The 25,206-nt window shown below is 57.7% G+C and overlaps 2 protein-coding genes across 14 annotated transcripts; one reads left to right on the top strand and one right to left on the bottom strand.

Moving 5' to 3' along the window:
* The first annotated feature begins 1,267 nt into the window (after positions 1–1,267).
* Positions 1,268–11,111, top strand: ITPA (inosine triphosphatase). Of its 3 annotated transcripts, none has more exons than XM_027623448.2 (9): positions 1,268–1,370; positions 2,027–2,256; positions 4,051–4,108; positions 4,203–4,267; positions 4,901–4,974; positions 5,996–6,027; positions 6,303–6,418; positions 9,187–9,263; positions 10,628–11,111. In XM_027623448.2, the coding sequence occupies exons 2-9, from the start codon at positions 2,245–2,247 to the stop codon at positions 10,767–10,769; spliced, it is 576 nt and encodes a 191-aa protein (XP_027479249.1). In that variant the 5' UTR covers positions 1,268–1,370; positions 2,027–2,244; the 3' UTR covers positions 10,770–11,111. The 3 variants fall into 3 exon arrangements, with proteins under 3 accessions (XP_027479249.1, XP_027479248.1, XP_027479246.1); XM_027623445.2 differs by having other exon boundaries at positions 1,274–1,370; positions 2,027–2,130; XM_027623447.2 differs by lacking the exon at positions 2,027–2,256 and having other exon boundaries at positions 1,270–1,370.
* Positions 11,112–13,567: 2,456 nt separating this feature from the next.
* On the bottom strand, positions 13,568–24,814 carry SLC4A11 (solute carrier family 4 member 11). Of its 11 annotated transcripts, none has more exons than XR_003524902.1 (20): positions 24,334–24,510; positions 22,696–22,743; positions 20,338–20,490; positions 20,151–20,200; positions 19,629–19,854; positions 19,458–19,539; positions 19,158–19,281; positions 17,621–17,836; positions 17,441–17,534; positions 17,196–17,321; positions 16,988–17,101; positions 16,767–16,899; positions 16,400–16,473; positions 15,488–15,749; positions 15,304–15,410; positions 15,048–15,216; positions 14,782–14,955; positions 14,413–14,517; positions 14,159–14,328; positions 13,568–14,040 (listed from the first exon to the last, which is right to left on the bottom strand). XR_003524902.1 is itself a non-coding variant. In XM_027623993.1 (20 exons), exons 2-20 carry the CDS (start codon positions 22,724–22,726, stop codon positions 13,977–13,979), a joined length of 2,565 nt encoding a protein of 854 aa, XP_027479794.1. In that variant the 5' UTR covers positions 22,727–22,743; positions 24,593–24,814; the 3' UTR covers positions 13,568–13,976. The 11 variants fall into 11 exon arrangements, 10 of the variants coding, with proteins under 10 accessions (XP_027479794.1, XP_027479793.1, XP_027479797.1 ...); XM_027623993.1 differs by lacking the exon at positions 24,334–24,510 and adding an exon at positions 24,593–24,814 and having other exon boundaries at positions 14,413–14,608; XM_027623992.1 differs by having other exon boundaries at positions 14,413–14,608.
* Positions 24,815–25,206: the final 392 nt, after the last annotated feature.

Here is a 25,206-nt window from a genome sequence, read left to right as displayed (position 1 = left end):
TTCTTCCTGTTGCAGGCTCTCCTTTCCAATGTAAATTTTGGGAGTTATGGGGGAGGCAGAGAGCCTTTACTGCATCTGCTGTGTTTTTATTACTTTTAACTCAATCTTTATGTCAAAGTGGCACATTTTGGGGCAAAGATCTGGCGGAGGCAGTGGGCATGGAGAAGGCATGATAGATGTGAGAGGCTGTAGGGATGAGGGAATGAAGGAGTTGAAATACTGAGGTCCCAAGCTTGGGAGACGAGTGAAAAGACCGGGCTTGCTTTAGGCTACACCAAATTTAAATTCAAAGGCAAGTAGTCGGATCTAAAAAGACAAAAACAAAAACAAAATAATCTCATAGATAACAGAGGGCAGATTGGTGGTAGGGTTACTGGAGAATGGGTGAAGGGGGTTGAAAGGTATAAACTTCCAGTTATAATCCTGGAAATGTACAGCATGGTGACTGCAGTTAACAACACTGCACTGCATATCTGAAAGTTTGCTAAAAGAGTAGATCTAAAGGTTCTCATCACACACAAAAAAATATGTAACTATAAGGTGATCAAGGTTAACCAGACTTAGGTGAATGCTTCCAAATGTATACAAGTATCAAATCATTAGTTGTACACCTGAAACTAATATAATGTTAATTATACCTTAATTTAAAACAAGTTATTTTTTTAACCCACAATCAAGGTGATCAGAGCTGGCGGGCAAGGAAAGAAGGGAGTAGGGCTAGAGGTGAGGTCAGGTTTGCAGCCCTTGCCCAAAAGAAAACAGCTCTCGGGCAGATTTGGAGGTGCCCGCGGAGAAGGCGAACCGTCCGGAGCACAGGACTGCAAGCTCATTACGGTGCGGGTTCTTTGCCTCCCTCGGTGCCCCCTCCCCAGAGAGGGGAGAAAGCAGGGGTGGGGCCGGTGGCTGCAACGGTCTCTTCTCGTCTTCGAAGAGAGCGCCCCTTGGCGGGAGGGCCTGGTTTCAACACACTCGACCGCCAGTCCCGGGAAGACCCCGCAATTCCGGCGCAGACGGGCCGCGCCATTTCCCTCCCTTCTAGCGCCCGGCGCCCCAGACTGCTCATCCGGAAAAGGGGCGCTCTGCTCCCCAAGGTCTGAGCAAGGAAGCCGGGCGTCCATGACGTCCTTCTCGCCCGAAGGCGACTAGGCTGCAGCTAACACGCTGGGCGCTGGGTGGGAGCCCGAGGATCCCCGGTCCCGAAGCCTAGGCCGGAAGCTACGCAGCCCGCTTCCGCGTCAGCCGGAAGTGCCTGCCGCTCGAAGCGGATGACTTCCGGTGGGTCTGCAGGGCAGTCGGGAGTCAGCATGGCGGCCCCCTTGGCCGGGAAAAAGATCGTGTTTGTCACGGGGAACGCCAAGAAGCTGGAGGAGGTGCCGGGAGGGGGCGGGGGGCCGATCAGTAGGCGGCTGGGGGTAGCGGGTGGTAGGGCCCGCTGGGGATCGGGCGGAGAGGCGGCCTCCAGGCGGAGGGGGCTCGGAGAGGCAGACCCGGGCGTGTGGAACGTGTTGGGCCGCGCTGAGTGAAAGGGCCGTGTGTGCGCGGAGTGGAGCGGGCCGGTGGTTGGCTTTAATAGAATCAAGGCGTTGACGGATCCAGGCTTGCGAGCTCGGGAGCTGCGGGAGCCAAAGGAGTGCCGGGTTCTTAGTATCTGTCCCAAACGTCATCTATTAGGCTAGACCCCAAACCGGGACTCTTGACACCCCTCTGGAGCTGATCCAGACCCCGCTGCAGAGCTGGGGGTGGCAGGGGCGAGACAGAGCGTGGGACAGGCAACCAAACTGAGCCGTCCACGCCCCATCACGGTCCAGAAATGTGGTCCTCAGCCTCTTTTTCCTCTTCTGTGAAATGGAGATCATTGGAAGGTCGGTTTTACAATGCAGTAGGGAGGAGGAGTGAAGAAGGCATTAGATCCCCAAAGTTCCTGACTCTGAGAATCTTGTGGCTAGCTGTGAGGATTCTGCGGGTGGATGGATAACCTTTGGCTGCAAATAGTAGAGACACACAGGGAACTCATGTCAACCACTAGGTGCCTCTTCTGGGAATACAATGTTAAGATGTCCCACAAGACCTGAGGAGTCTCCCGAGGGCCTATCTTGTCCTAATTCTCTCTGGATGCTCATCCGTTTCCTAGTAAGCGTTTTTCTGCTTACTTCGCTCCTGGTGGAGGGGGCAGTGAGGCTTCTGCTATACAATAGCTGTCATTAACCTTGCTTGGGTGAAGAGTTTGCCCCTGCTCAGTCAGCCATGGCCAAGGAGGTGAGTCATGGTGCAGAATCAGGGTGACATCCACTAGATATGTTGAGGCAGACGAGTGGGACCCAGTCATTAGGGGACAGACCCTTCATTTGTCCACAGCATAGGGAATGATGGCACTTCTGTGACAGTACAGGGTGTTCTACTTTAGAGCCAGAGCCCCGTGCTGATAAAAAGTTTGGTATCCTGAGGCCAGGTCAGTCAAACAGACAAGTAGCACCACCCTGAAAAGGACCCCATGCAGGATAGTGGGTGCCAGCTCCCAAGCCCATCTCTTGTGTCTGAGAATGTGGCCTCCTATGTTTTAAAAAGGGGCTCGAGTGGCCAGAGGAGGCTCACTGAAGAAGATGGGTTAGATGAAGTTGGCTTAGAACAGGATGTCTTAACTCTTCATCCCATAGCACTCCACTGGCAGGCTGATGAAGCCTGTGGACCGTTTTTCAGGAAAGTATTTTTAAATGTACAAAGTAAAATACATAGGGTTACAAAGGAAATTAATTCTATTTTTTTTAAGATTTTATTTATTTGAGAGAAAGAATGAGAGAGAGAGAGAGCACATGAGAGGGGAGAGGGTCAGAGGGAGAAGCAGACTCCCTGCCGAGCAGGGAGCCCGATGCGGGACTCGATCCTGGGACTCCAGGATCATGACCTGAGCCGAAGGCAGTCGCTTAACCAACTGAGCCACCCAGGCGCCCGGAAATTAATTCTATTAAAGTACAATTCTCAATATAAATATTTGTGATCTAGTTAACATACACTTATTTATTTATTTAAATACTGGGGATTCATTCATTTATTTATTTTTTTAAGATTTTATTTATTTGGGGCGCCTGGGTGGCTCAGTCGTTTAGGTGGCTGCCTTCGGCTCAGGTCATGATCCCAGGGTCCTGGGATCGAGCCCCGTGTTGGGCTCCCTGCTCAGCGGAGAGCCTGCTTCTCCCTCTCCCTCCGCCTGCCTCTCTGCCTACTTGTGCTCTCTATCTCTCTGTCAAATAAATAAATAAAATCTAAAAAAAAAAAAAAGATTTATTTATTTGACAGAGAGAGACAGCAAGAGAGGGAACACAAGCAGGGGGAGTGGGAGAGGGAGAAGCAGGCTTCCCGTGGAGCAGGGAGCCCAGTGTGGGACTCGATCCCAGGACCCTGGGATCATGACCTGAGCCGAAGGCAGATGCTTAACGACTGAGCCACCCAGCCACCCATACATTTTTTTAATGCATTAAAATATTCAATTTAGCCGTGTGTAGTTATCATAATTTTCAAATAGGGTTGTAAATATTTTGAGATATTTGCTACAGCTGTAAATGGGATATGACATCTGTGATTTTAATAGGTTTAAAGGTCACAGGAACTGCTGATGCTATTTTGGTTTTCTATATTTACTCACAATTGAAAGAGATGCTAAATTTCAGCTAAGGGTTAGTGAAAATAAAGGCATTTTTTTTCCCCATGCGGGTTTGCAGGCCTCTTGAATTCTGAGTAACCCCTGATGGAGAATTGCCAGAATAGGAGGTTACGTAGAGTTTTAGGGAGCAGGGAGAAGGGAAGGGGGTGCCCTGGGTGGGGGGTTAACATCAACAAAGAGACCTGAAGTAGGAGGGTAGGAGACTGAGGAGATGGGGGAGCTGATATGCTGGAGTGGGACCCTGAGGTCTGGAGTGAGGCTCATGGGCCTGACTTAACTAAGCTTTAGGGGGCTGTCAGGAGAGTTACCTGAAGAGAAAGGTGGGTGACAGCTTCTGTAGTAACAGGGAATTGTTAACAAATGGTGACAAATATTCTTTCATTTTGGAACAGGTCATTCAGATTCTGGGAGATAAGTTTCCATGCACTTTGGTGGCACAGAAAATTGACCGTATGTCTCTGTTTTGTTTTATTTCTGAAAGATGGTTTGATTTCTCTGTCTCCCTGTGACCTGACTCTCTTTGTATATCTGTTTCTCTAACAAGTGCCGGAGTACCAGGGAGAGCCTGATGAGATTTCCATACAGAAGTGTCGGGAGGCAGCTCGCCAGGTGCTTGCTCCTTGCGTGTCCCAAACTTGCTCCTCTCATCCTGGGGGCTCCTGGGGGCTGTACCTGCTGGGCTCAGGCAGAGAATAATAGGGTGGGCACAATTGGTCATAACTTCAAGGACCTGCCCAGGCCTAGCTAGATTGGGGTCAGTTAATGTTGGCAGAGGAATACTACCTTTCTTTCTCAGCCTTTACTGCATAGTAACCCCAGACCAACACACGCGCGCGTAAGCACACACACATGTACCCATATGCACACACTTGTCTCCGATTATCAGATACATACATTCCATTGCCTGCATTCTCCCCACACACATCTGCCCCCGCACTCACACATCTCTGTGGAATTGGGAAAGAACACTTCCTGAAGAGTCGGGCTGTCTGAGTATGAATCCCACCTCTCTGGTTGCTGTGCCTGGAGTAGGCTTTACAACCTTCCAAGTTTTTGGTGTTCCTGTCTCTAGAAGGAAGATAAGAGATTAGCCAGGGGCAGTTTCCTATAGCTGTTAACTGCAGCTGCTCTAGACCCCAACTAGCTTGGGCCTGGCCCCAGCCTGGGTGGCCTGGGAATTCAGGTTAGGGACAGGGCCTACTCCGGTCACAGGTCTCGGGGCTTCGCCTCCTTGTGTTGCAGGTACAGGGGCCTGTACTGGTGGAGGACACCTGTCTGTGCTTCAATGCCCTTGGGGGCCTCCCTGGCCCCTACATGTGAGTCTCCCCCCCCCCCCCCCCCCCCCCCGGCCCCCGCAGGGCCCTGGCCACAAAATCACCTGAACTTTGAAATGATTGGTTACCTGATATTGTGGGTCATTCACTGTCTTGGTGACAATACCAGTATTTCACATTGCCCTGAGGAAGGATTAGGGATGGGAGAGGCATGCCTTTCTTTCTTTTGTAAAGTGTGAGAATGTGATTGTGTAAGTGGAGATGGGCCAGCGGAACCCACCTGCTAGAGAGGTACATTCGTGGCAGATCAGTTTCAGGAAAAAGGAAATAAGGAAGTTGAGATCTGAAAATGGATTTCCTTAAAACTATCCAGTGCCCTGGACACCCTCAGATGGCCTTTGTGTATCTCTAGGGTACACATACCCCACTTTGAATGCTCCTTGCTGGGGTTGGAGGGCGTAGGCACAGAGGTGCTTTTGCTAGGTTTTGGATATGTTTATCTCGAACTTCTGGATTGCCGGTATGTTTGCCAAGGCAATAGCACCCATATATGTATGTGGCTCCGTACCCTCACCAGCCCTGAGTATTAGGACTTGAATGTTTTGCCGTGTGGGGAATGTGAAATGTTATCACATTTGAATTGAGTTTGCATTTTCCTTTTTTTTTTTTTAAAGATTTTATTTATTTGAGAGAGAGGGAGAAGCAGACTTTCTGCTGAGCAGGGAGCCCGATGTGGGGCTTGATCCCAGGACCCTGGGATCATGACCTGAGCTGAAGGCAGCCACTAAACCGACTGAGCCACCCAGGCGCCCCTGAATTTACATTTTTCCGGTTACCAATGAGGTTGAGGCCTTCATAGGTTTTATTGATTCTTCTGTGCATTGCCTGTTTACTTCCACCCTTTTTCCTATTGGATTATTCCTCTTCATTTTGAGTTAAGACATTACCATGCCCCCCTGGCTGTCCTGGGGCTCTAATCCTGAGGGTGGGGTGAGGGGGGTACAGCCCAGAGAAGATGGTAGGAAGCTACCTGGTGTCTGACTCACCTTTATTTCTCTTGCAGAAAGTGGTTTCTGGAGAAGTTAAAGCCTGAAGGTATTAATCTCTTTTCCCTCTTAGCTGTTGGGAATTGAGAATCCAGAGGTGGTCTGGGGGAGGGGTCCCAACTAGTACAGTAGTAGAATAGAATGACGAGCTCCATGTCCCCATCACCCAATTTCCAGGGTATTAAGCACAAAACCTATCCGATGACATGTATAAGCTCCCCAAATTGGGTGGCTTCCCAGGGCCTCAGGGGTGGGGAGTAAGGCTGGGAGCTGAGCTGCACAGGAATCACTACACTCCCCCTTTCCCCCCACCGCCCCCCGCAGGTCTCTACCAGCTCCTGGCTGGGTTCGAGGACAAGTCTGCCTGTGCGCTCTGCACGTTCGCACTCAGCACCGGGGACCCCAGCGAGCCAGTGCGCCTGTTCAGGGGCCGGACCTTGGTGCGTACCCCCGCTGCCTCCCCCGCGGGCCACCAGAGGGCGCTGCGGCTCCAGCCAGTGGCCCAGGGTCTCAGGCAGGAGGGTGGTGGGAAGGGCTCGTTGTCAGTTAGGTCCCAGAGCTTTGCCCAGACATGCCCCTGAGCATCACAACTAGGAGTGCTGTCAATCCTGAAATCTAACTGACCTCTGAGGCTGGTGTTCCAGAGATACACGGTGGCTCCTGGCTGTTGAGACCTGGTCCACCCAGAGCTCTGCACTGTGTCCCCTCCTAAGAAGTAGATGTGGAAGCTGAAGGTGACCGCTCCCGGGGCTACACGGACAGCCCAAATTTCTTCCAGCTCCCGTCCCTGTCCCAGTGTTGAGGTGACGACTTCCCTAGAGCATCTCACATCCTTTCCAACTTCTCATGTTCCTATAGAGTCTAACTTTACCCAGCTCATTTCTTCCCCAGCTAGCCTTCAGCACAGCCCCGTCTGCCTACAGAGCCCCACCCCAGAGTCTCCACTGGGTGCTGTCCATAGACATTTCACGATGCCCTGCCTGGTTAATTTTTTTTTTTAATAGTGGTAAAAAACATAAAAACTACCATCTTTACCATTGTTACGAGTTCAGTACAATGGTATTGACTATATGTGCTCTGCTGTACCACAGACCTCGAACTTTCTCATCAGGCAAAATTGAAACTATACCCATTGGATAAAAACTCCCCCTTCCCCCTCGCCACCCACCCCTGGCAACTGCTCTTCCGCTTTTGTTTCTAAGAGTTTGGCGACTTCAGACCCCTCATCTAGGTGGAATCCCGCGTACGGTGTTTGTCTTCTTGTGGCCGGCTTGTTTCTTAGCATAATGTCCTCCCAGGATCATTTGTGTGGTAGCGTACACAGAATTGTGTGGGGGGTGTGCGGTAGGTGACAGAATCCCTCCTTTTTATTGCGGCTGAATGATATCCATTGTATGTATCTACACGTTTGTTTTGTCTGTTTGTCTGTCCGTGGGCACTTAGATTGCTTCCACATTGGGCTAGTCTGAGTAACGCTGCTACAAACACAGGTGTGCCTCTTGAGATCCTGTGTTCGGTTCCTTTGGATATTTACGCAGAACCATGATGGCTGCATCCTAATTGCTGGGTTACATTTTTAAAAAATTAACTCTAGATGTCTGCTACTTTCACAGAAATGTACTCTAAAACATCAGAAGTGTGAACAACCGTAGTCCCTGCCGATGGGCCCTGGTCACTGGGGTGACCCACTATTGGGGTCCCCACTGTTCCCGATTGTCTCCCCAGCTTCAAGCACTTTGTGGCTTGCTAGCCCCTACGTTACCTGACGTGGCTTTGTTTCTCTTTGTTTCTCTTCTCGCTCAAGCTTTCCAAACCCCAGTCATCTTGTCCTTTCAACAACGCCTGTGCCGAGCCCGTCCCCATCTTGGGTCCCAACACCAGCTGTGTCCTCCACCTGGAACGTTCTTGCCGACCACTTTATGTGGCCAAAGTGGTCTCCTCACTGAGCTCCCCATCTAGGTCACTCCATCCTGTTATTCTTGAGCCCAGCTCCTTGTTTGTTCCTTCTAAGGCACTTTGCGTTTTGTAATCGTTCATTTGTTTACTGGTGTAAAGCCTGTTTTGCTTAAGAGGTCCATTTGACGAGGGCAAGGCTAGGCCTGGTACGGCTCCAGTGCTGAGAACACTACCTGCCCCGATACAGATTGAACCAGAAAACCGTGGTGTGGGCGAGGTTCAGAGTGGCTCAGTAATGGACCTCGGTCATGCAGCTCCCCACCAGCACCAGTGGAATCTGCCTTTGGGCTGAACAACTTGGCAGTTGTGTGGCTAATGCCCATTTTCTACCACTTCTGTTGTATTTTTTATTTTTTAAAAGATTATATTTATTTGAGAGAGATAGTGCACACAAGCAGGGGGAGGAGCAAAGGGAGAGGGAGAAGCAGATTCCTGGGCTCGATCCCGGGACCCTGAGATCATGACCTGAGCTGAAGGCAGACACTTAACGACTGAGCCGCCCAGGCGCCCCTCCCTTGTATTTTTAAAATTATTATTTTTTAACCTTCATGGCAACATGACATCTCACGGTGCTGAATTAAATCGGTTCTCTTTGTAACATTTTCCTGTTGGAATTTGCCTATTGCAGTCCGTATTTACTGAGCTCATTTATGTATCGAACAATGTGCTGAGTAATTTCTGTTTCTTCATTTAATTGTTAGAGCCTCTTTCGTAGTTTGAGAAACGCAGCAGTTTATTTCACTTAACATAATAAAAATGAGTAGCGGTCATAGGGCTTGTGCGCCTAGTTCAGGGCCTCATAACTTCCTATTCAGAGAACGTGTTTTCTGTCAATTTTTCCAAGTTGACTCTCTTCAAGTGAGGTCACAGTTTGTCAGAGCTAGAGAGGGGGAGAGCGGCGCCAGGGGTGTCAGTGGGCTGATTAGGTTTGTGGTTTGTGTGTGTGCGCGCGCGCGCGTGCAGGGAGAGAGTGTGTGTGCGTGTGCAGGGAGAGCGCGTGCGTGTGGGTGCAGGGAGGGTGTGCGTGTGTGCGCGCACGCGTGCGTGCAGGGAGAGCGGTCCCACTGCGTTTTATTTATGTATTCAGCAAACATTTGCAGGTACTACGGACTTCTTGAAACCATATATTTTGAATACATGGGGCTTAACCAAGTACATAAACTAGCCAGACTCAAACTGGCTACCCTCCTCCTCCTAGGGCATTTCCTCTGTGCCCAGTGATACACCTGTTCCCCCCCCTTTCCCCCGGCAGGGCCAGATCGTGGCACCCCGAGGCTGCCGAGACTTTGGCTGGGATCCCTGCTTTCAGCCTGATGGATATGAGCAGACGTAAGGAGCCCCGTTTTCTTCCGGGGCGGTGGGGTTGGGACAGCCACGGTCCGGGTTGGGTCGGCGCCCTGCCCAAGTGCAGGCGTGCAGATACGCGGGGCCCGGCCGTAGGCTGCTGCTGCAGCTGAAGGCGGTTCTGCTGGGGTGGACACGAGGAATCCGCGTGGGCTGATCTCCAGCACGGGAGGCAGCCAGGCAGAGCTGGGAGTTCTGGGCCCTTGGGCTCCAGCTCCCCACAGAGCAGCTGTGTGACTCAGGTGCCTTCCCCTCTCCCCTTGGCTTGTCACGTCTAAACCTGACAGTTTTGTGGGATGATCTGGCTTCCCCGTGCAGTTTGGGAAAATGTTAATACTTCCGGCCTTTGGGGCGCCTGGGTGGCTCTGTTGGTTAAGCGACTGCCTTCGGCTCAGGTCATGATCCTGGAGTCCCGGGATCGAGTCCTGCATCGGGCTCCCTGCTCAGCGAAGAGCCTGCTTCTCCCTCTAACCCTCCCCCCTCTCATGTACTCTTTCTCTCTCTCTCTCATTCTCACTCTCTCAAAATAAATAAATAAATCTTAAAAAAAAAAATACTTCCGGCCTTTGGGGGACACCGCATGAAACCTCCACAGTGCCAAGTGTCCTCATTACTTCCCCCTTGTTTGCACTGGACATGTTGGCCATTACTGGAATCAAGCGTTCCAGGCTTGAGGGGCCCGTAGGGAGGGTGGCCTGAGGCCTCGCAGTAGCCAGACAGGGCTGAGTATGACGTGAAGTAGCACCCTCCAGGAACGCAAGAGAGAGAAAGGCTCTGTTTCTCCACTGTTCGATCCAATACATGGCTATCCAGTATGACTTAGGAACTGAAAGTAGTTTTATTTAGCTGCGGTTGATTTCAACGTACATGGCCACTCGTGGCTAGCGGCCGCATACTGGACAGCACAGGTCGGCGGCACCCAGGTGGGCTGTGGTCCTCACCTCACTGGAGGCCTGACACAGAGGAGGGGCCGCCGGCCGGCTGTCCCGCGCCACCCCCCGCAGTACACAAGAGGAGACTGTTGTGTTGCTCCGTCAGGCCCCACTGCTTCCTGTCAACAGATGACAAAGCTGATCAAACATGCAGCTCATCCCCCTGTCCCTGGCTTCCCGTAACGACTTTTGGACACACCAGGGCAAGTCTAACATCCTTCCACATTCGTTAATATGGGTTTCCACCTACAGGGGAATTTAAAACTCTGTTTTTTTTAAAAATTAACTCTGGCTGCCAGGAACGGGTGGCCCCACCACCCTTTCCTGGCGACTCCTTGAGCTTTGGGCTCCAGGACGGGTGAGAGAAGCGCACCCCCTGAATCCGGGCCCCTCTGAACTGCTCTTGTCACCCCTCAGGTATGCAGAGATGCCCAAAGCGGAGAAGAACACCATCTCCCATCGCTTCCGGGCCTTGCTTGAGCTGCAGAAGTACTTCGGCGGCCTCGCTCCCCCGGTAGTTGGTGGTGATCGCCCCGACCGGGGAGCTGGGGAAGGCTAGCCTGCCACCTCCACCATCAGACAGGCAGCCCTCCAAGTACTGCCGTCTGGGTCACCGCTTCCTGCGGGGGGGGGGGGGGGGGCGGGTTGAGACAGCCTCACCAGCCCTGGAGGAGCAGCTGGCTCTGTTGGGAGAAACTTGGGGCCCTTGGAGATTCAGTGGGCCCTCCTACAGCCTCCTGGCCTGGGATCCTGAAAGGACTTGGGATGTTAAACTGGCCGCAGCAGGCCCGAGGGTTCAGGAAGAACCCCACAAATCGCCCTCGACGTTTTTAAAGTGGTAGAAATAAAAATACTGGAAGGCACTTGCCTCCAGAATAAACTGGATGTATCAGCTTTGAAACCTGCCCTGGGCAGCTGTGTTTCCTGAATCTCTTTGGGCAGGAGCAGGAAACCTGGCGGGGGTGGGGGTGGGGGGGTGGGGGATGGTGGGGCAAGGGTAGCAGCTGAGGGTGTTCGCATGACCTGCTCGCTGGGGTATCTCATCTTCTCATTCTTCAAGTTTCAGCTTGTGAGCTGACCATTTCCATGCCAGACCCATGCTGCCCGCCCCCCACAGAGGGAGGCCACCACCCAGCTGGCCTCCATGGTGTTTGCTGGGTTGGGGGGTGGGTGGTGTGGAAGTTGAGTGCTTCGGCTGTATTTCAGTATGACATTAGAGCAGCTAAAATGTTGGGGTGGGTTTTTTTTGTTTGTTTTTTTGAGAGAGAGAGTGAGTGACAGGGAGGGACAGGGAGAGAATCTCAAGCAGGCTCCATGCCCAGTGCAGAGCTGGACGTGGGGTTTGATCCCACGACCCTGAGATCATGACCCGAGCTGAAATCAAGAGTCAGACACTTAACCTACTGAGCCACCCAGGTGCCCCTAAAATGTTGGTTTTTGATGAAAATGCCAAGTTCTGGGGTGCCTGGGTGGCTCACTAGGCTAAGCGTCTGCCTTCAGTTCAGGTCGTGATCTCAGGGTCCCAGGATCAAGTCCCACATCGGGCTCCTTGCTTAGCAGGGAGCCTGCTTCTCCCTCTGCCTGCCACTCCTCCTACTTGTGCTCGCTCGCTCTCTCTCTCTGGCAAATAAATAAATACAATCTTAAAAAAAAAAATGCCAAGTTTGTTTTTGTGGCAGGGAGGGGGCATGGAGTCTCCACCCCAGTTGAGATGACATGACCGTGGTTCAGCCTGGGACTTCCAGGCGCCTCGGGAAGGCTGCTTCAGTTGCCCCAGGTCCTCACTGTGCCCTAGAAGCCAATCCTGGGGAGGGACTTGAGGGGCCTGGGGAGGATCCCTTTCCTTTACGGCAGGTGTTCCTTTGGTAAGGAGGAGGTGCGCACCCCAAGGATACTCAGAAAAGCAACAGGGGAGGAGGGAGCGTGATGCTGGGGGGTTGCTCCCAGGCTTATTTCTGGGCTCGGAGGCAGGTTATAGAGAATGTCGCTTCCAGTCACTGTTCCTCAGTTCTGGCAGCATGGCCCATGGCCTGTATTTAACTGTTGTTTCTTCCCCTAAGGTGCATCAGTGTGTGTGGGTGAGGACACAACATCATTCCTTTGCTCCCCATGTGCCTGTGAGGCTCAGCTGGGTTGTTTCCCCAGGAAAGGCTGTCTGGCTGAGGCTCAGACATCGGGTGCTAGGGGCTCGTCTGCTCCCCGCCTGGTGATTCTGGATACGGCCCTCCCTGGAGGGAATACCCAGGCCACTGGGGAGGGGGCCCCAAAGGATCACATGCCGCCTGCATGGGGTGGGTACATGGAGCTTAGGGCCGGGCAGCCCTCGGTGCTTGCTATCAACTCTTAGAGTGATGTCCCAGGCCCACAAGACACCGTCCCCCTTTGCTACCCATCCCTACCCACACTGAACATGCTCGTCCCCACACGCCCCTGCTGGGGAGCATCACCCTGCTCCTCCCCTCCCCCCATCCGTGCACCAGGGTGCCCCCCCCCCCCCCCCGACGCGGCTGGCCGGCCTTGGGAGGCTCAGTGTTGCCAGTTCCACGTGGACGAGGCCAGCCCTCTTGGGGCTGCATTTGTCAAGTGACCTAGGGCATCGAGCATTCCTGCCGCCCCTGTTACTGTTGGGGCACCCCCCGCCCCCTCACAGGTTTGCCTCTTCTATTGGAGTTGGAGTCCTGGTCTTTTTTGTTGTTGGTTTGCAGGAATTCTTAGCATATCTAGATGGGAGTCCTTTTCAGCTTAGAGGTAGCAGATGTCTTCTCTCATCTGCGCCCTTGGTCTCTGGTGTATTGGGGAAGCCAAAGTCCTGTAAGGTAGGTCATGGGGCCTCTGGCCAACCACCAAGTGACCAAGCCAGGAACACAGCCCCTTCTCCCTTCCGTCAAACCAATCCCCACATCCTGCCCTCGGAGTCTTCTACTTCTGTTCAGCCCCACTATGCGTGCCCTGGTGCGGGGTGCAGCCCCTGCCCCAGCCCCAGCCCACACAGGGCGTTCGTCACCACCGTGGCTCTGCAGCTGCCTCTGGGAGCCCAGGCTCAGGGCTGCCAGGCCCGCTCGTCTCTCCTCCGCCAGCCGTGGCTCGGCACTGGCCCCAAGCCCTCTCCTCCGGGCCCTTGCACATGCTCTTCCCAGAACGACACCTCCCCTGCAAGGTTTCCTGGCAACCCAGCAGCACCAGGGCCTCCTGGATCTTCCCCAGCCCCCTGCTGGGCCAACATCCATGGTGTGGGGCTGGAGGTGACAGCCTGTGGCACTCAACAAACCCTGGTCCTTTCCATTCCGCCTCCCCTTTACATCCGACTTGTATTCTCTGGTGGCTCTGAGGCTGGGGCAGGGCAGGACAGCAGAGATGGAAGCGTAGAAACAGTTTTATTCTCTAGTGTGCATACAGCAAGTTCCTTACACAATCAAGGAAATGGTTTCTCTTTCAGACATCTGACTCTTTTATCAAAAGAAAATCCGTCCTGCTTAGTCCTACTCTGGACAGAAGTTGCCCTGAGCAGGGTTACTGACCCAAGCGAAAGGCTAATGGGGACAGGGACGGGCACCTACCCTGGAACACCCACCCCCCCTTCCCATGCCTAGATGCCCTAGGCCTGATGGGACGGCTGGGAGGGGGTGCAGCACAGAGCCACACCCCAAAAGACACCCATACCCCTACCCCCCGCCCCCCCGGCCCCCATGGCCACAGAGTCAGCCTGGACAGAGCCAGAGGGACGAGTGAAGGGGATACGGCCGGGGCCTGTGCGTCAGGGCCTCAGTCAGTGCTCAGCATCCATGGCGTCCAAATATTTGGCTTCAATGATTCGGGGCAACAGGTTGTAGCTGGGTGGAGGGAGAACAGACCTCAAGGTGAGCCCTGGGTCAGAGAGCAAGAGGCAGAGGACCTCCCCCTGCGCCCCCCGCCCCCTGCCGCCGCCACCCCCGGCCCGCCCGTCCCTACCGGATGGGGATCATGGCAATCATGATGAGGGGGAAGATCATCTTCATGTAGGGCAGGGTGCTCATGCCGAAGGCACACAAGAGCAGGAGCTGCAGGACCTGCAGGCCTGTGAAGTAGTGGATCTTCCTCTGGGGCACCCTCCGGATGTAGTGGGTGGGCGGGTACGAGGTCTGTGGGCGGCAGGGACCCGCTGTGGGCAGGCCTGGAGCCGTGACCCGCCCCACAGCCCCTCACTCCCAGGGCCGGACACTCACCTGGTCCTTGAGCAGCAGGGCCACGCGCTCGAAGAGCTGGTTGCCATCGATGGAGGTGAGCGCGATGTAGAGGAAGAGGCCGTAGAGCACAGGCTTGGGGATCCACTGCAGCGGGAAGGGTAGCAGCAGGAGGGAAAAGCCCACCAGGATGCTGGCGCCCAGCGTGGTCAGCCGCGTCTCCTTCACATTCACGATCCTGCGCCGTCCCAGGGCACCAGCTCACCTCCGGCCCTGGTCCGTGGGGCCTGGTCCCCCCTCAGCTCACACGGGGCTCCCTCCCTTCCTGGGTCCTATGTGGCCCAGGGCCACCCCCACCTCAGGGGCCCACATGACTTGCCTCAGGTCTCAAGGGACCCGGCCCACACTCACGTCTCATAAATGTGCCCGTTCTCCACACGCTCCTCCACCAAAGCCAGGGCCCGCACGTGCAGTGGGGAGTGGGGGTAGGCGGCGTGGATCCAGGGCAGCCCGAACAGAGACAGCCCGCTGTTGATGAGGGCGATGAGCAGGAGGTCCCAGTGGTAGGCAGTGCCCTTCACCAGCCTGCAGCAGACAGGGGCACATGTGGCCAGAGCCCCGTGGCCCCTTGGAGGATCGGGCACATGCTCAGCCCTCCCCCTCCCAGCCCTGCGAACCTGTTCTCTGGGGCATTCGCCAAGGCAGCCACCAAGTTCTGCTCGATGAAGAAGAGCAAGGAGAGCAGGAAGCCCAGGCCCATGGCGCTGGCGATGGCCCCCAGGGACAGGGAGTGCATCTCGGCCATCTCAAAGAGGCTCTTGCTGGGGTTGTAGCGGAACTGGCTCACTGCAGCAGGTACAGGCCCCTGCTCAAGCCTGTGGCCCTCGAGGGGCGACCCCACCCCACCGCACCCCCTGCCGGACCCCGACTCACTCTTGATTTCCTGGAAGCCGTAGGAGGAGATGAGGGAGAAGGTGAGCACTGAGATGGGCAAGGCGCAGTCTGACAGGATCTCCCGCATGCAGGGGTGCAGGTAGGGGCTGGGGACACAGGTGGGTGTATCAGTGTGGCCTGGGGGCTTGTGCCTCCTTCCCCTCGCCCGCAGGCCCCCCCTCACCTCTTCTTGAACTGGTAGAGGGTGTAGCTCAGCCACAGCGTGCCCAGCATGATGAGGAGGCTGAGCACGGCGGTCTCCCGGCCCGGGTGTTCGGCGTGGTGGCTCATGGAGGTCAGCTGCGATGGGCGGGTCAGGAGGCTGGTGTTGAGGGCAGTGTGGAGGCTGTTGTTGAGGCTGGTGCCGAGGCCCAGCAGGCTCACCAGGGAAGTGCTGTCTGTATAATAGTTCCCGAAGTCATGGTCATAGTAGTACTTCTGGAAGACTGCGGAAACAGGCCAGCAGGCCTCAGCCATCTGAGCTCAGGGAGGCTGAGGCCCAGCTCCCTCCTGGATGCGGGGGAGAGGGGGCCCCCGAGGGGAGAAAGGGCTTCTGGGGGGGACAGGGAAGGGAGGGGACTGCCTTTCTTTGTCAGCCAGGAGGGCCCCACTGACCTGCTTGTCCACCCACCGCCCCCCACCCCACCCCACCGCCCCGATCTCTGACAGTGCCCCACACCTGGCCCCGTGCCTCTGATCCTGCCTGAGTCAGCCCTGTCACCCTCCAGCACATGGCACTGCGGCTCTCTGCCGGTCACAGCTCCCAAGAGCACCCTGGACCGTGGAAGGAGCCTTAGCTTGCATGCTGCTTGGCGGCCCTGGCCACAGCCCATAGTCCCCCAGCTCAGCTCAGTTTCCCCTGCAGCAGGCGGCCACCGGCTAGACACTCACTTTTTTTTTTTTTAATATTTTATTTATTTGAGAGAGAGAGAATGAGAGAGAGAGAGCACGAGAGGGAAGAGGGTCAGAGGGAGAAGCGACTCCCCGCTGAGCAGGGAGCCCGATGCGGGACTCGATCCCGGGACTCCAGGATTATGACCTGAGCCGAAGGCAGTCGCTTAACCAACTGAGCCACCCAGGCGCCCTAGACACTCACTTTTGACCATGCCCTTGACAGCATCCAGCATGAAGGTGATGGAAATGAAGAGGGCGATGATCTCTTCTGTCGACCTGCCGGGGGGGCGGGAGGGATGTCATGCCTCATCAAATGGGGGTGAACTGTCAGGGGGCCGGGCAGCGGGGGTGGGGGGAGGCTTTCCTGAGCCTCTGCACAGCCCCCAACCTCCTCCTGCCATGAAGACCAGGGTCCCACGCTTCTCTCTTGGGGCAATGATACGGTGCGGGCACCCCATCCACTTTGGGGTTACAGGGCCTTGGAGGCCGGCATGCAGGCTGACCCAGATCCCCGGCCTTGGTCTCCCTCCTGCTTGAGGGTCCCAGCAGCTCAGGGAAGGCCCTGTCACCTCTTGAAGAGACGCATGACCAGACTGAGGTTGAAGAGGGCATAAAGCGCGAGAAAGAAACTGTTCCACAGGCCCGTCCACGCGTAGAAGGTGTTGAAGTCCAGCTCGTAGTCACCACAGATGCCACAGATTACTGCAGGCAGCAGGACGAGGGGGCTGGTCAGGGCCAGGCTGGGGCCGGGGACCACAGGAGCCACCTCCCCACCGCCAGTCCATGGCACCTTGGATGTAGAGGGCCAGGGGCGCGGTGGTCAGCAGCACCACCAGCGGCTGCCCAGAGAAGAGAGCGTACAGGAGGCCTCCGATGCTCTGCCCCGCCATGGTCTTCTGCACATCTGAGGAGGTTGGGGGGGGGAGGGGAGCGGTCAGGGGGCGCCACAGCCCTGGGCCTCCTGCCCCACCCCCACCAGCCTCCCGCCCCTGGCTCACCGATGGCCCCGTTTGTGTTCTCATCATTGAGAGACCCAAAAGCGATGGTGGGCAGGAGGCAGGTGAAGTAGAGGAACAGGGTGGTGGTGATGTATTTACCCACGGCCTTGTTTTTCCCGATAATGCCTAGCGAAGGGACAGGACAGGAAGTTTGCTGGGGATGCAGGACAGGCCCATGTGTTGTCCTGGGGACCGAAGCCACAGGCTGAGCTCTGGCGGGGGTGGGGGACCATAGGGCCACGTACCGTCTGTGAAGTCCAATGGGTACACGGGAAACCTGCGGGCAATGTCCTCCCGGATGCCCTTCCCCACAGGGAGAAAGTCCTTGTGCTTCAGGGGCTGGGGAAGGGGACAGATGTCTGTCAGCTCTGCGGCCCATGGCCCATGTCTCACCGCAGCCACCCAGGCCTGCCTCCCTGCTGTACCTGTAGGGGTCTGTGTCTGCAGATGGAGTTCATGTTGTAGCCCTTGGTGCCAAGGGCTGGGCACTGGCTCACCATGGTGAGCAGCTGTCTCTGATGCACCAGGGCCTCCTTGAATTCCTCCTCCGTGCGGGTGTTCAGGAGCTTCTGGCGGAAGGTGATGTCCAAGAACATGGTGGCGAACGTGCGCCCCACCTCCGTGGCAGTCTTGGTGCTTTTCTGGGGGCAGAAAAAAAATCACACCTGCAGTTCCTGGAGAGTTGGGGGGTCCCCCGCCCTGCCCTTGCCATCACGGATAGTCCCAGGCATGGGGCAGGTGCCCCCCACTGTGAAGTGGCAGCAAGTTTTGTCCCCCAAAGGTCAAGCATTAGTGGAGTTGGCCAAGGGATCCCGCAGATCACCAGAACCACCACCAAGTCTCCGAATTTCCTTAATAAACTCATGAGTTCTTATAAACTGAGGTACTGGTATTGTCCCAAGGAACACAAACCTGCATCATCGCGGATAATGAGATCACAATGATGGAGACAAACCTTTCCCCAGCTCTGCTTCCCTAGCGGTATTCCCAACTGTCTGCCGGTTTATTTGATTTTCCAAAGGGCTCCAGGCCTGTCAAGCCTTCTCCCTCTTGCCTGACCAAAGTCAACTGTGTCCATGAACTCCGGGCCCAGCCTCCCCCACGGCAACCCCTTCGTGCTGCCCAGAGCAGTCGTCTCAGGCCTGTCCTGCCCACGCTTTGCTTTCCTGTTCGCTCTAGAACAGGCTTGCTCTCCAGAGGAGGAGCCAGGTGTTGGGCTGGTTGGCGCCTGTCACCAGGCATGACTCCAGGCACTCGGCGCTTGGGATGCTGCCCCTTCCACGGCTCTGGCCGCCTCACCAGCTGTCACTCCCTCTGCCCAACGCGCAGCCCACTTCTGCTCTTCCCAGCACTATAACCTCCCCGGGAGGGACATTCCCCTCAGAGCCTGCTTTGCCTAAGGGGGCAGAATCGTCAAGAAGCTAGTGGAAGTTTAAGCATGAAGGCCCTTCTCTGGCTTGGGGAGGGGCCTTCGCCATTTTCTATTTATGATTTTGAAATCCGTTTCCTTCAAAGAAGACTCCCCAAACCATACTAGCTTCAGCCCCCACACGAGCAAGATGTGCCCCTGACCAGGGGGTACATGGCCCAGGCAGAAGTGGGGATCCCTGGCCAGGAAATCATAGAGCCAGCCACCTGGAAGAAGGATCGGGGTTGGGGCAGACCTATGAAAAGCCCCCACGTTGGAATAATACTAATTTTAACAAGTATCTCTTTTCAGTCAAGAAGGAAATACCACTTTTTGCGCAACCTCGGGGAAAATTAGGGCTTGATGAGGACCTAGCAAGGATGCTTCAGGGAGACTCGGTGGGGCAGATCTGAAGGACAGCATGAGCACGAGGCCCTCAGGGGCCCGGACTCTGGGATCCCCCAGCACATGGAGGAGATGCTCCCAGGGAAAGGGCCAAGTAACCTGGGACCTTCCTTCTCAGGAGACAGAGCCACCCCCAGACCCCTACTCACCATCTTGGGCGGGGCCAGCACCAGGATGACAAACCTCACCTCACACGAATTCTCCCCCCAGTTCTGTGGGCGAACCAGACGGCTGATGCACACATGGCGCTTCAGCAGGGCCTTGGAGGTGCAGCTGCCAGGGGCGGGGAGGGCACACGGTTGCCACCCTGGGAGCTGGGCTCCCCCTCCCCCAGAACCCCTGACTTTGACGCCCCAGTGACCTCTGACGGGAGTGCTCACACCCTCCGCCCCCAAACTGGGTGGGCCAGCTGTCACTGGGGAGGCCAACGTGGTGGCCTTGCAACTCACATGATGCAGATCCAGGACTGCTGGTATTGCACCCCTGTGACCGTGGCAGTGACCCCTTGAATGGTATCTGACAGCAGGTGGGCTGAGGGCAGAGTGAAGGGGGTCAGAGGGCCCGCCAGCCCACCTCCCTGAGCTCCCGTGCCCCACTGGGGAGCGAGGCCCCACCCTTACCCTCTGTGGGGGCCCCGGCATCAGTGAAGAGCATGGCCATGAACAGGTCCAAGTTGCAGTCAGGCTCAGTGTTGTGGGGGTCGTGGGCTAAGCGGCACAGCATGGCCCGCAGCACGTCATCCAGTGAGGTAGCCGTCTCATTCAGGATGATGCTGGCCCGGGCCAGGAAACCGTCTAGGTCCCGGTGTGCCCGGATCTCTTCCTCAAAGTTCTTGAGCTTCAGATACTGTGGGGACCGCACACATAGAACCACACAGGCCCGTGAGTGAGATCTGCGGTCACGGCCTGGGACTCTCCTCCGTGGTGCCCCCCGGCTGCCCCGGCCCCTGCCCACCAGGACCAGTACCCCTTCCGAGAGGGACGGCCCAGCCTGGCTGGCCCCCATGGCCAGGTCGAGGGCTAGCGTGAGATGTCTATCCGGTGTGAGAGGGAGCAGTGTGAGCTACCCCAGGGAAGCAGCCACCTCCACCCCCAATGGGTGGTCCAGGAGCAAAGGTCCTGTCCTGCCGATGGGTCACTCACCTTGCGGGAGGTGTGTAGGAGCCCGCAGCCGCCAGGCGATTCACTCTCAGCTAGAGAAAAGCGGGAGGGCTCAGGGGGCCGCCCCACCTCGTCGGGACTCTCTTGGTGGCGTGGGGCCGTGTCTGCCCAGCCCCCAGTCCCCTGCCCACCCCCCTCCCCCAGCCTGTCCCTGCTACAACCCCCATACCAGCCTGGGTGGGCTGCACCTCGAGGTTGACGTTGACAAAAAAACGGATGCTCTCGCCAGACACAATGGAGGAGTTGACCGTGTCGAAGGCCTCATCCCCCAGGCTCTCCTCACGGGTTTCAGAGGCATCATCCATTTCACACTTGAGGTAGCCTAGAGACCCAACCACCACCGAGAGAGACCCCCACCCCCAAAGAGGACCCGGCCGTCAGTGCTACACACCAGAGGGAGGGACTCCAAGCTCAAGGAGCGGGGGCCCCTGGGCTGTCCCCCTTGGTGCACTCTCAGTGAGTGGTGAGGGAGGCCTCTTGTAGTCCAGGAAGGAAGCCTCAGGCCCAGGTGGGCCGAATGTCTAGTCCCAGCCCAGCCCCAATCAGAGTATGGCAGCCAGCTGGAAGCCCCCGCCCAACAGCTTTCTCCAACATTCTTCAGCTGCAGGAACCAGGGCCCTGCACTGTTCCGACCCATGTGTATCCTCTCAGCTACAGAAAGATATGGTCATTCCACAACTCTGGGCCCGGTAGGTGGTGCAATGATGAGTTAAGACTGGCCTCTGCCCTCCCTGAGCCCCCAAATTACAAGACCCAGACCTGCCGGGCTCCCTAGTTGGGACCCAAGGGAAGCCGGAACTACTGTGGTGTCCAGTCCCCTCTGCGCCTTACTGGCACAGGGTTTTAGAGTGCTTCCTTTCAGGGAGGGCATGTGGGGTGAAGCATCAAGGCTGACAGACTCGGTCCAGATAGCAGACAAGGCCCAGGAAGTAGGGGAGCCAGAGATACAGTCAGGGGCTGAGAGGGGGGACCCAATGGCAGGCAGAAGGAGTGTCGTGGCACCTTGGGACTCCCTCCCAGAGCGGAGCCCTTCTCTGGGTGGGCCTTAGTTCCTCCATCGGCTCACAGCCCCGGTGCCCCTCCTCTAGAGGAAGCCGTCCTGGTGACATGCAAATGTTCCACCCTTGCTTGGGCTCCTCGCGAGCTCTGGGATGGCAGTTTGGGCCAGGCCTGCTACCCTCATCCTGACCCCCGGTCCATCGGGCCCGGTTCCACTCCCGACCTCTGATGGGTCATCCTCAGGCCAGCTGGCCAACACCCCAGGCAAGCCAGCGCTGTCCTCCAAGCAGAGGGCCTCCCTCCCCAGAGGGCCTTCTTCCAGGCTCCACAGAAGCTTCCTCTTCCGGCCGGTCCTCCTAGGGCCCTGCCGGCACCCCTTCCTGACCGTCCTGTGGGTCCCTATGGTTCACCACCTGGGAGTACTCCCAGGAAAGGGGCTCCTGGAGCCCAGATCCCAAGGATGCCTGACAAACACCTGTGCAGGGCCGGGGACAGGCCGGCAGCACGCCTAAACCTGCCAGCCAGTGACTCACCCTGACTCACTTCCACTCCAGCCCGCCGCTTTTCCTCTGCACACCCCGGGCCCCATTCCCCCAGGGTCCTGTGCTCAGCCTGGGCCCTTCTGGGCAGGAGGTGCTGGGTCTGCACTGCACTCAGAGCTCTGAGTCAAAAGATGTCCTTCCCATTTTTGTCATGGAGCTCACTCATGTCCACGAAAAACCCCTTCCTCCCCAGTCCCCACCTGCCCTAGCCTCCCCTCCGTCACCCCCACCAGCACCCATTATTCGTGGGCGCTGCCCTTCACACTGCCCCCTTCTCCCCTACTCTGGGATCTACCTAGGACCTACCCAGCTGACACGACCAGGTCCCTGCAATGCTCCTAGAAGGCCATGTCCCCACGTCCATCCTGTAAGCTCAACCACACACCTAACCCACCTGCCAACAGCCTGGCCCCCGCAGTCACCAGGCCCTGGGGGCCCTGGGTCAGAGCCTATCACCACTCTGTCCAAGCACTGTCCCACTGAACACCCCTTAGATGGTCAGGCCAGGCCCCAGGTCTGGGCACAGGAGAGCCCTGAGACATGGACAGGGGGAGAGCTGGTCTGGAGCAAGCGGGAGAGCTGAAGCAGGGAAAGGTCCAGTTACATGGCTTTAGGGGGAAAATGGCAGCCCCCTCCCTCGCAGGACTGGGCAAGGACTGAGGGATGTGGGCACATACGACATGGCCTAAAGGCTGGCCCAGTAACCAGAGCATTCTAACAGCGAACCAAGGGAAGTCACCAGATGGTCCACAGAGCCCAGGAGAGGGAACTGCCTGCCCTCCCAGGACCACTGGAGTGACCTGTCCGTGTCCGCCCCTGACCATACCACCACCTCCTGGACGGGAGGCTCTAAAGGCATTCCAGCACCAGCAGAGGCCCTTAGATGGGTGGTCAATGCCATGGGTACTCAGCTGGAGGGACCAGGTTCCCTAGAGACTTTTGACCAAGGAGCTCTCTCTACACACCCCCCCCACAGAGGTACTCACCTACATCCTCAAGGTATCCGTTCTGTGACATGACGTTAGAGGAGTTCTCTGTAAGGGAAGCCCAAGAATTGTTACCAGCTCCACCAACCAGCCCTGGACAGTCTCCTGTGCCCAGCTGCTCCCCACCCAACACCCACCGTGCTGATGCCTTCTTACCCTTCCAAGGTACCCAATACAGGCCAACCTGGGGGGGAAAGGGCAGGGGCGCACTAGGCAGGGGACCCCTACGGAGCCAGAGGAAGCCGAGCCTGTCACTCTTCAGCCAGTCTGCTAGGGTCTGCCCAAGTGGGAAAGGGCCAAGCGGGGTGGGGGGGAGACGTTCCCAGCACCGTTTCCTCCAGAAGTTATTAACAGCACCCGTGCAGTACCGTGGACTGTGTTATTCAGCACCGGCCGCCAGAGCTGGAGGGAGGGGGCCCGTCCCTCCACCCTCCATGTAGTGGACGGCCTCCCTGGCCTCCCTCTCTCGCTGTTTCGCTGCCAAGCCCAGCACCTGGGCGGAGGGGCCTCCTGCCCGCACATAGCGCTTCTCACTCTCACATCGGTCCCAGGGGCCATCAACACCCATCACACGTGCAGTCGCCCCCAACCGCACGCGCTGGAGGTCACAGGGGGCCGACTTGGTAACCGCCTCCTCCCCTCGGTGCCACCCGCGTTCCGGGCCTCCTGGGAGGCGGAGCCGTTGGTCCTCCCGGGAGAAGGCGGGGGGGGGGGGGGGGGTCGGGGGAGGGGGAGCGCCGGGCGCGCTCACCGCGCCGGGCCCCGGATGGTCCCGACTGTTTGTGCCGCTCCGTGCGAGGAAGGAAGCGACAGGAGGGGCCGCGTGCACGAGAGGAAAGCGCCTCCAGACTCGGAGACCCTGGGGGTCGGGGGGCAGGATGCGGACGGACGCGCGGGACGGGAGCCCGGGCTGCATCCAGAGAGGAGGGGCGGGGGCGGTAAAGCTAGCATCCGAGGCTGCAGGGATGGACAGAGGACGAGAGTGACGAGGGTCTGGAAGGGTGGGGGTGGTGCACACCTTACTCTCATCCCGGGCGCCCCACGTGCAGGTAAATAAGTGGCCGTACAAACCCCAGGCTGGCCCTCAGGCGTCAGGGCCGCGAGGTAAAGGCTGCTGCGGCCTCGCAGGGGGCAGTCGGACACCCCGGGATCCCTAAGAGTGGGCAGGCTTCTCCGCAGCGCGGGGACGAGAAGGTGTCCCGGCAGAACGTAGCAGGAGGCGGCAGCGTACCCCCTGGGAAGAGCCCGGCGCTCGGGGTGCTAGGGACCCCACAGCTCCGTCCCAATCACTTCCACGCCCCACTCCTCCGCTGGCTACCGCATTGGTTCAAAGACTAAGAATTTCAAGTCGGCGAGAGGACATTAAATCGAGCACGCAGTGTCCACGAGGCTTCCTGGGCCTCCCTCCACCACCCTCGTACTCCCCCGGCCTTCCCCTCCCTCTCCGCTGAACTCACACCTGACCCCAGGCCTGGGAAGCTTCCACGACCCCCTCGCCCACCGTGGCCCGGGGCCTCGGCAGGCCGGCGGCAGCCGCGTTCTCCCCGGTGCTCCGACGGCTCCGCGACCCCGCCTAGCACCCCTTGGCCGCGGAGAACGGACGGCCCTCTCGCCGCGCCTGCCGGCTTAGGCACCCACCGCATGGCTGGATATGGAACATGCGCCGGGTGGCCGCGGCCATGGCCCCGGCGATCGGCCGCCGGACGGCTGCACAGACGCGCGCACACCCCGGCTCCTCACCCCCCCATCTCCAGGACCCCGAGCTTGGCGATTGGGGCGCGCCAGCGGCCGGAGCCGGCGACACACCCCCGCGCCGCGCCTGGGTCCTAATGCCGCTCGACGCCCCGCCCCGGTGCCGCCCTGGGCGGGGTCCCGTCCGCCCGCCCGGCGCCCTCACCCGCGCTCCTGTCGGTCCCAAGCAGGCTGCTCCCGGGAGCCCGGGGCGACTCCGCCAGAACGTGTAGGTCGGGCTCCTACGAGCCCGCGTGCCCGCCCAGGCGTCGCCGGATTAGGGGCTGGGCGGGGCTGGGAAGTTTCTGGGAAGAAGCTCGACTGGCCCAAGGACCCACGAAGTTGTGCCTCTGCGGCGGGTCGCTGGAGGACTCCCCGGGCGTCAGCTTTATGCGCGCTGCCGGCCCCCCGCCCCCGGCTCGGCAGGGGGCCTCGGCAAGGCCCAGCCTGCCAGCTGCCCCGCCCCCTCCATTCATCCCAGTCGCTCGAGTGGTAAACTCTCCTTCTCCTCCTCCAGGAAGCACGCCCCGACTAACTAGATGGGCCGGCGCGCGTTCCCTGGGCTACGCCCTAGTGCGCGGAGCCAGCGGCGCTCCCGGCTCGAAGGCGTCGGGTTTGCTCGCAGCGCGCCTCGAGGTTTCTCTTCTGGCCTCGGTGCGCCCCCGGCCTTCTCTTGGGTCAAGGTCTTGGCTCGCGGCTTCTTTCTTTCCCAAGGTGGCGCCGCCGCCCGGTTTTCCTTCCCGAACAGCGGGGGAGCCCGGCCCGGGGACGTGCATTTGC

Source organism: Zalophus californianus, chromosome 8 (genome assembly GCF_009762305.2).
Source record: "Zalophus californianus isolate mZalCal1 chromosome 8, mZalCal1.pri.v2, whole genome shotgun sequence".
NCBI classification, from domain to species: Eukaryota; Metazoa; Chordata; class Mammalia; order Carnivora; family Otariidae; genus Zalophus; species Zalophus californianus.
This window is presented reverse-complemented; position numbering and strand designations above follow the sequence as displayed.

Coding starts and splice junctions, on each gene's coding strand:
- ITPA (XM_027623445.2), top strand. CDS start 2,047: ATGTTAAGATGTCCCACAAGACCTGAGGAGTCTCCCGAGGGCCTATCT. Junction 4,109..4,202: donor GGTGGCACAGAAAATTGACC/GTATGTCTCTGT, acceptor TTCTCTAACAAG/TGCCGGAGTACCAGGGAGAG. Junction 4,268..4,900: donor GTCGGGAGGCAGCTCGCCAG/GTGCTTGCTCCT, acceptor CTTGTGTTGCAG/GTACAGGGGCCTGTACTGGT.
- SLC4A11 (XM_027623992.1), bottom strand. CDS start 24,376: ATGGCCGCGGCCACCCGGCGCATGTTCCATATCCAGCCATGCG. Junction 20,201..20,337: donor GGTGCAGCCCACCCAGGCTG/GTATGGGGGTTG, acceptor GCTTTTCTCTAG/CTGAGAGTGAATCGCCTGGC. Junction 16,900..16,987: donor CCTGGCCCTCTACATCCAAG/GTGCCATGGACT, acceptor TGCTGCCTGCAG/TAATCTGTGGCATCTGTGGT.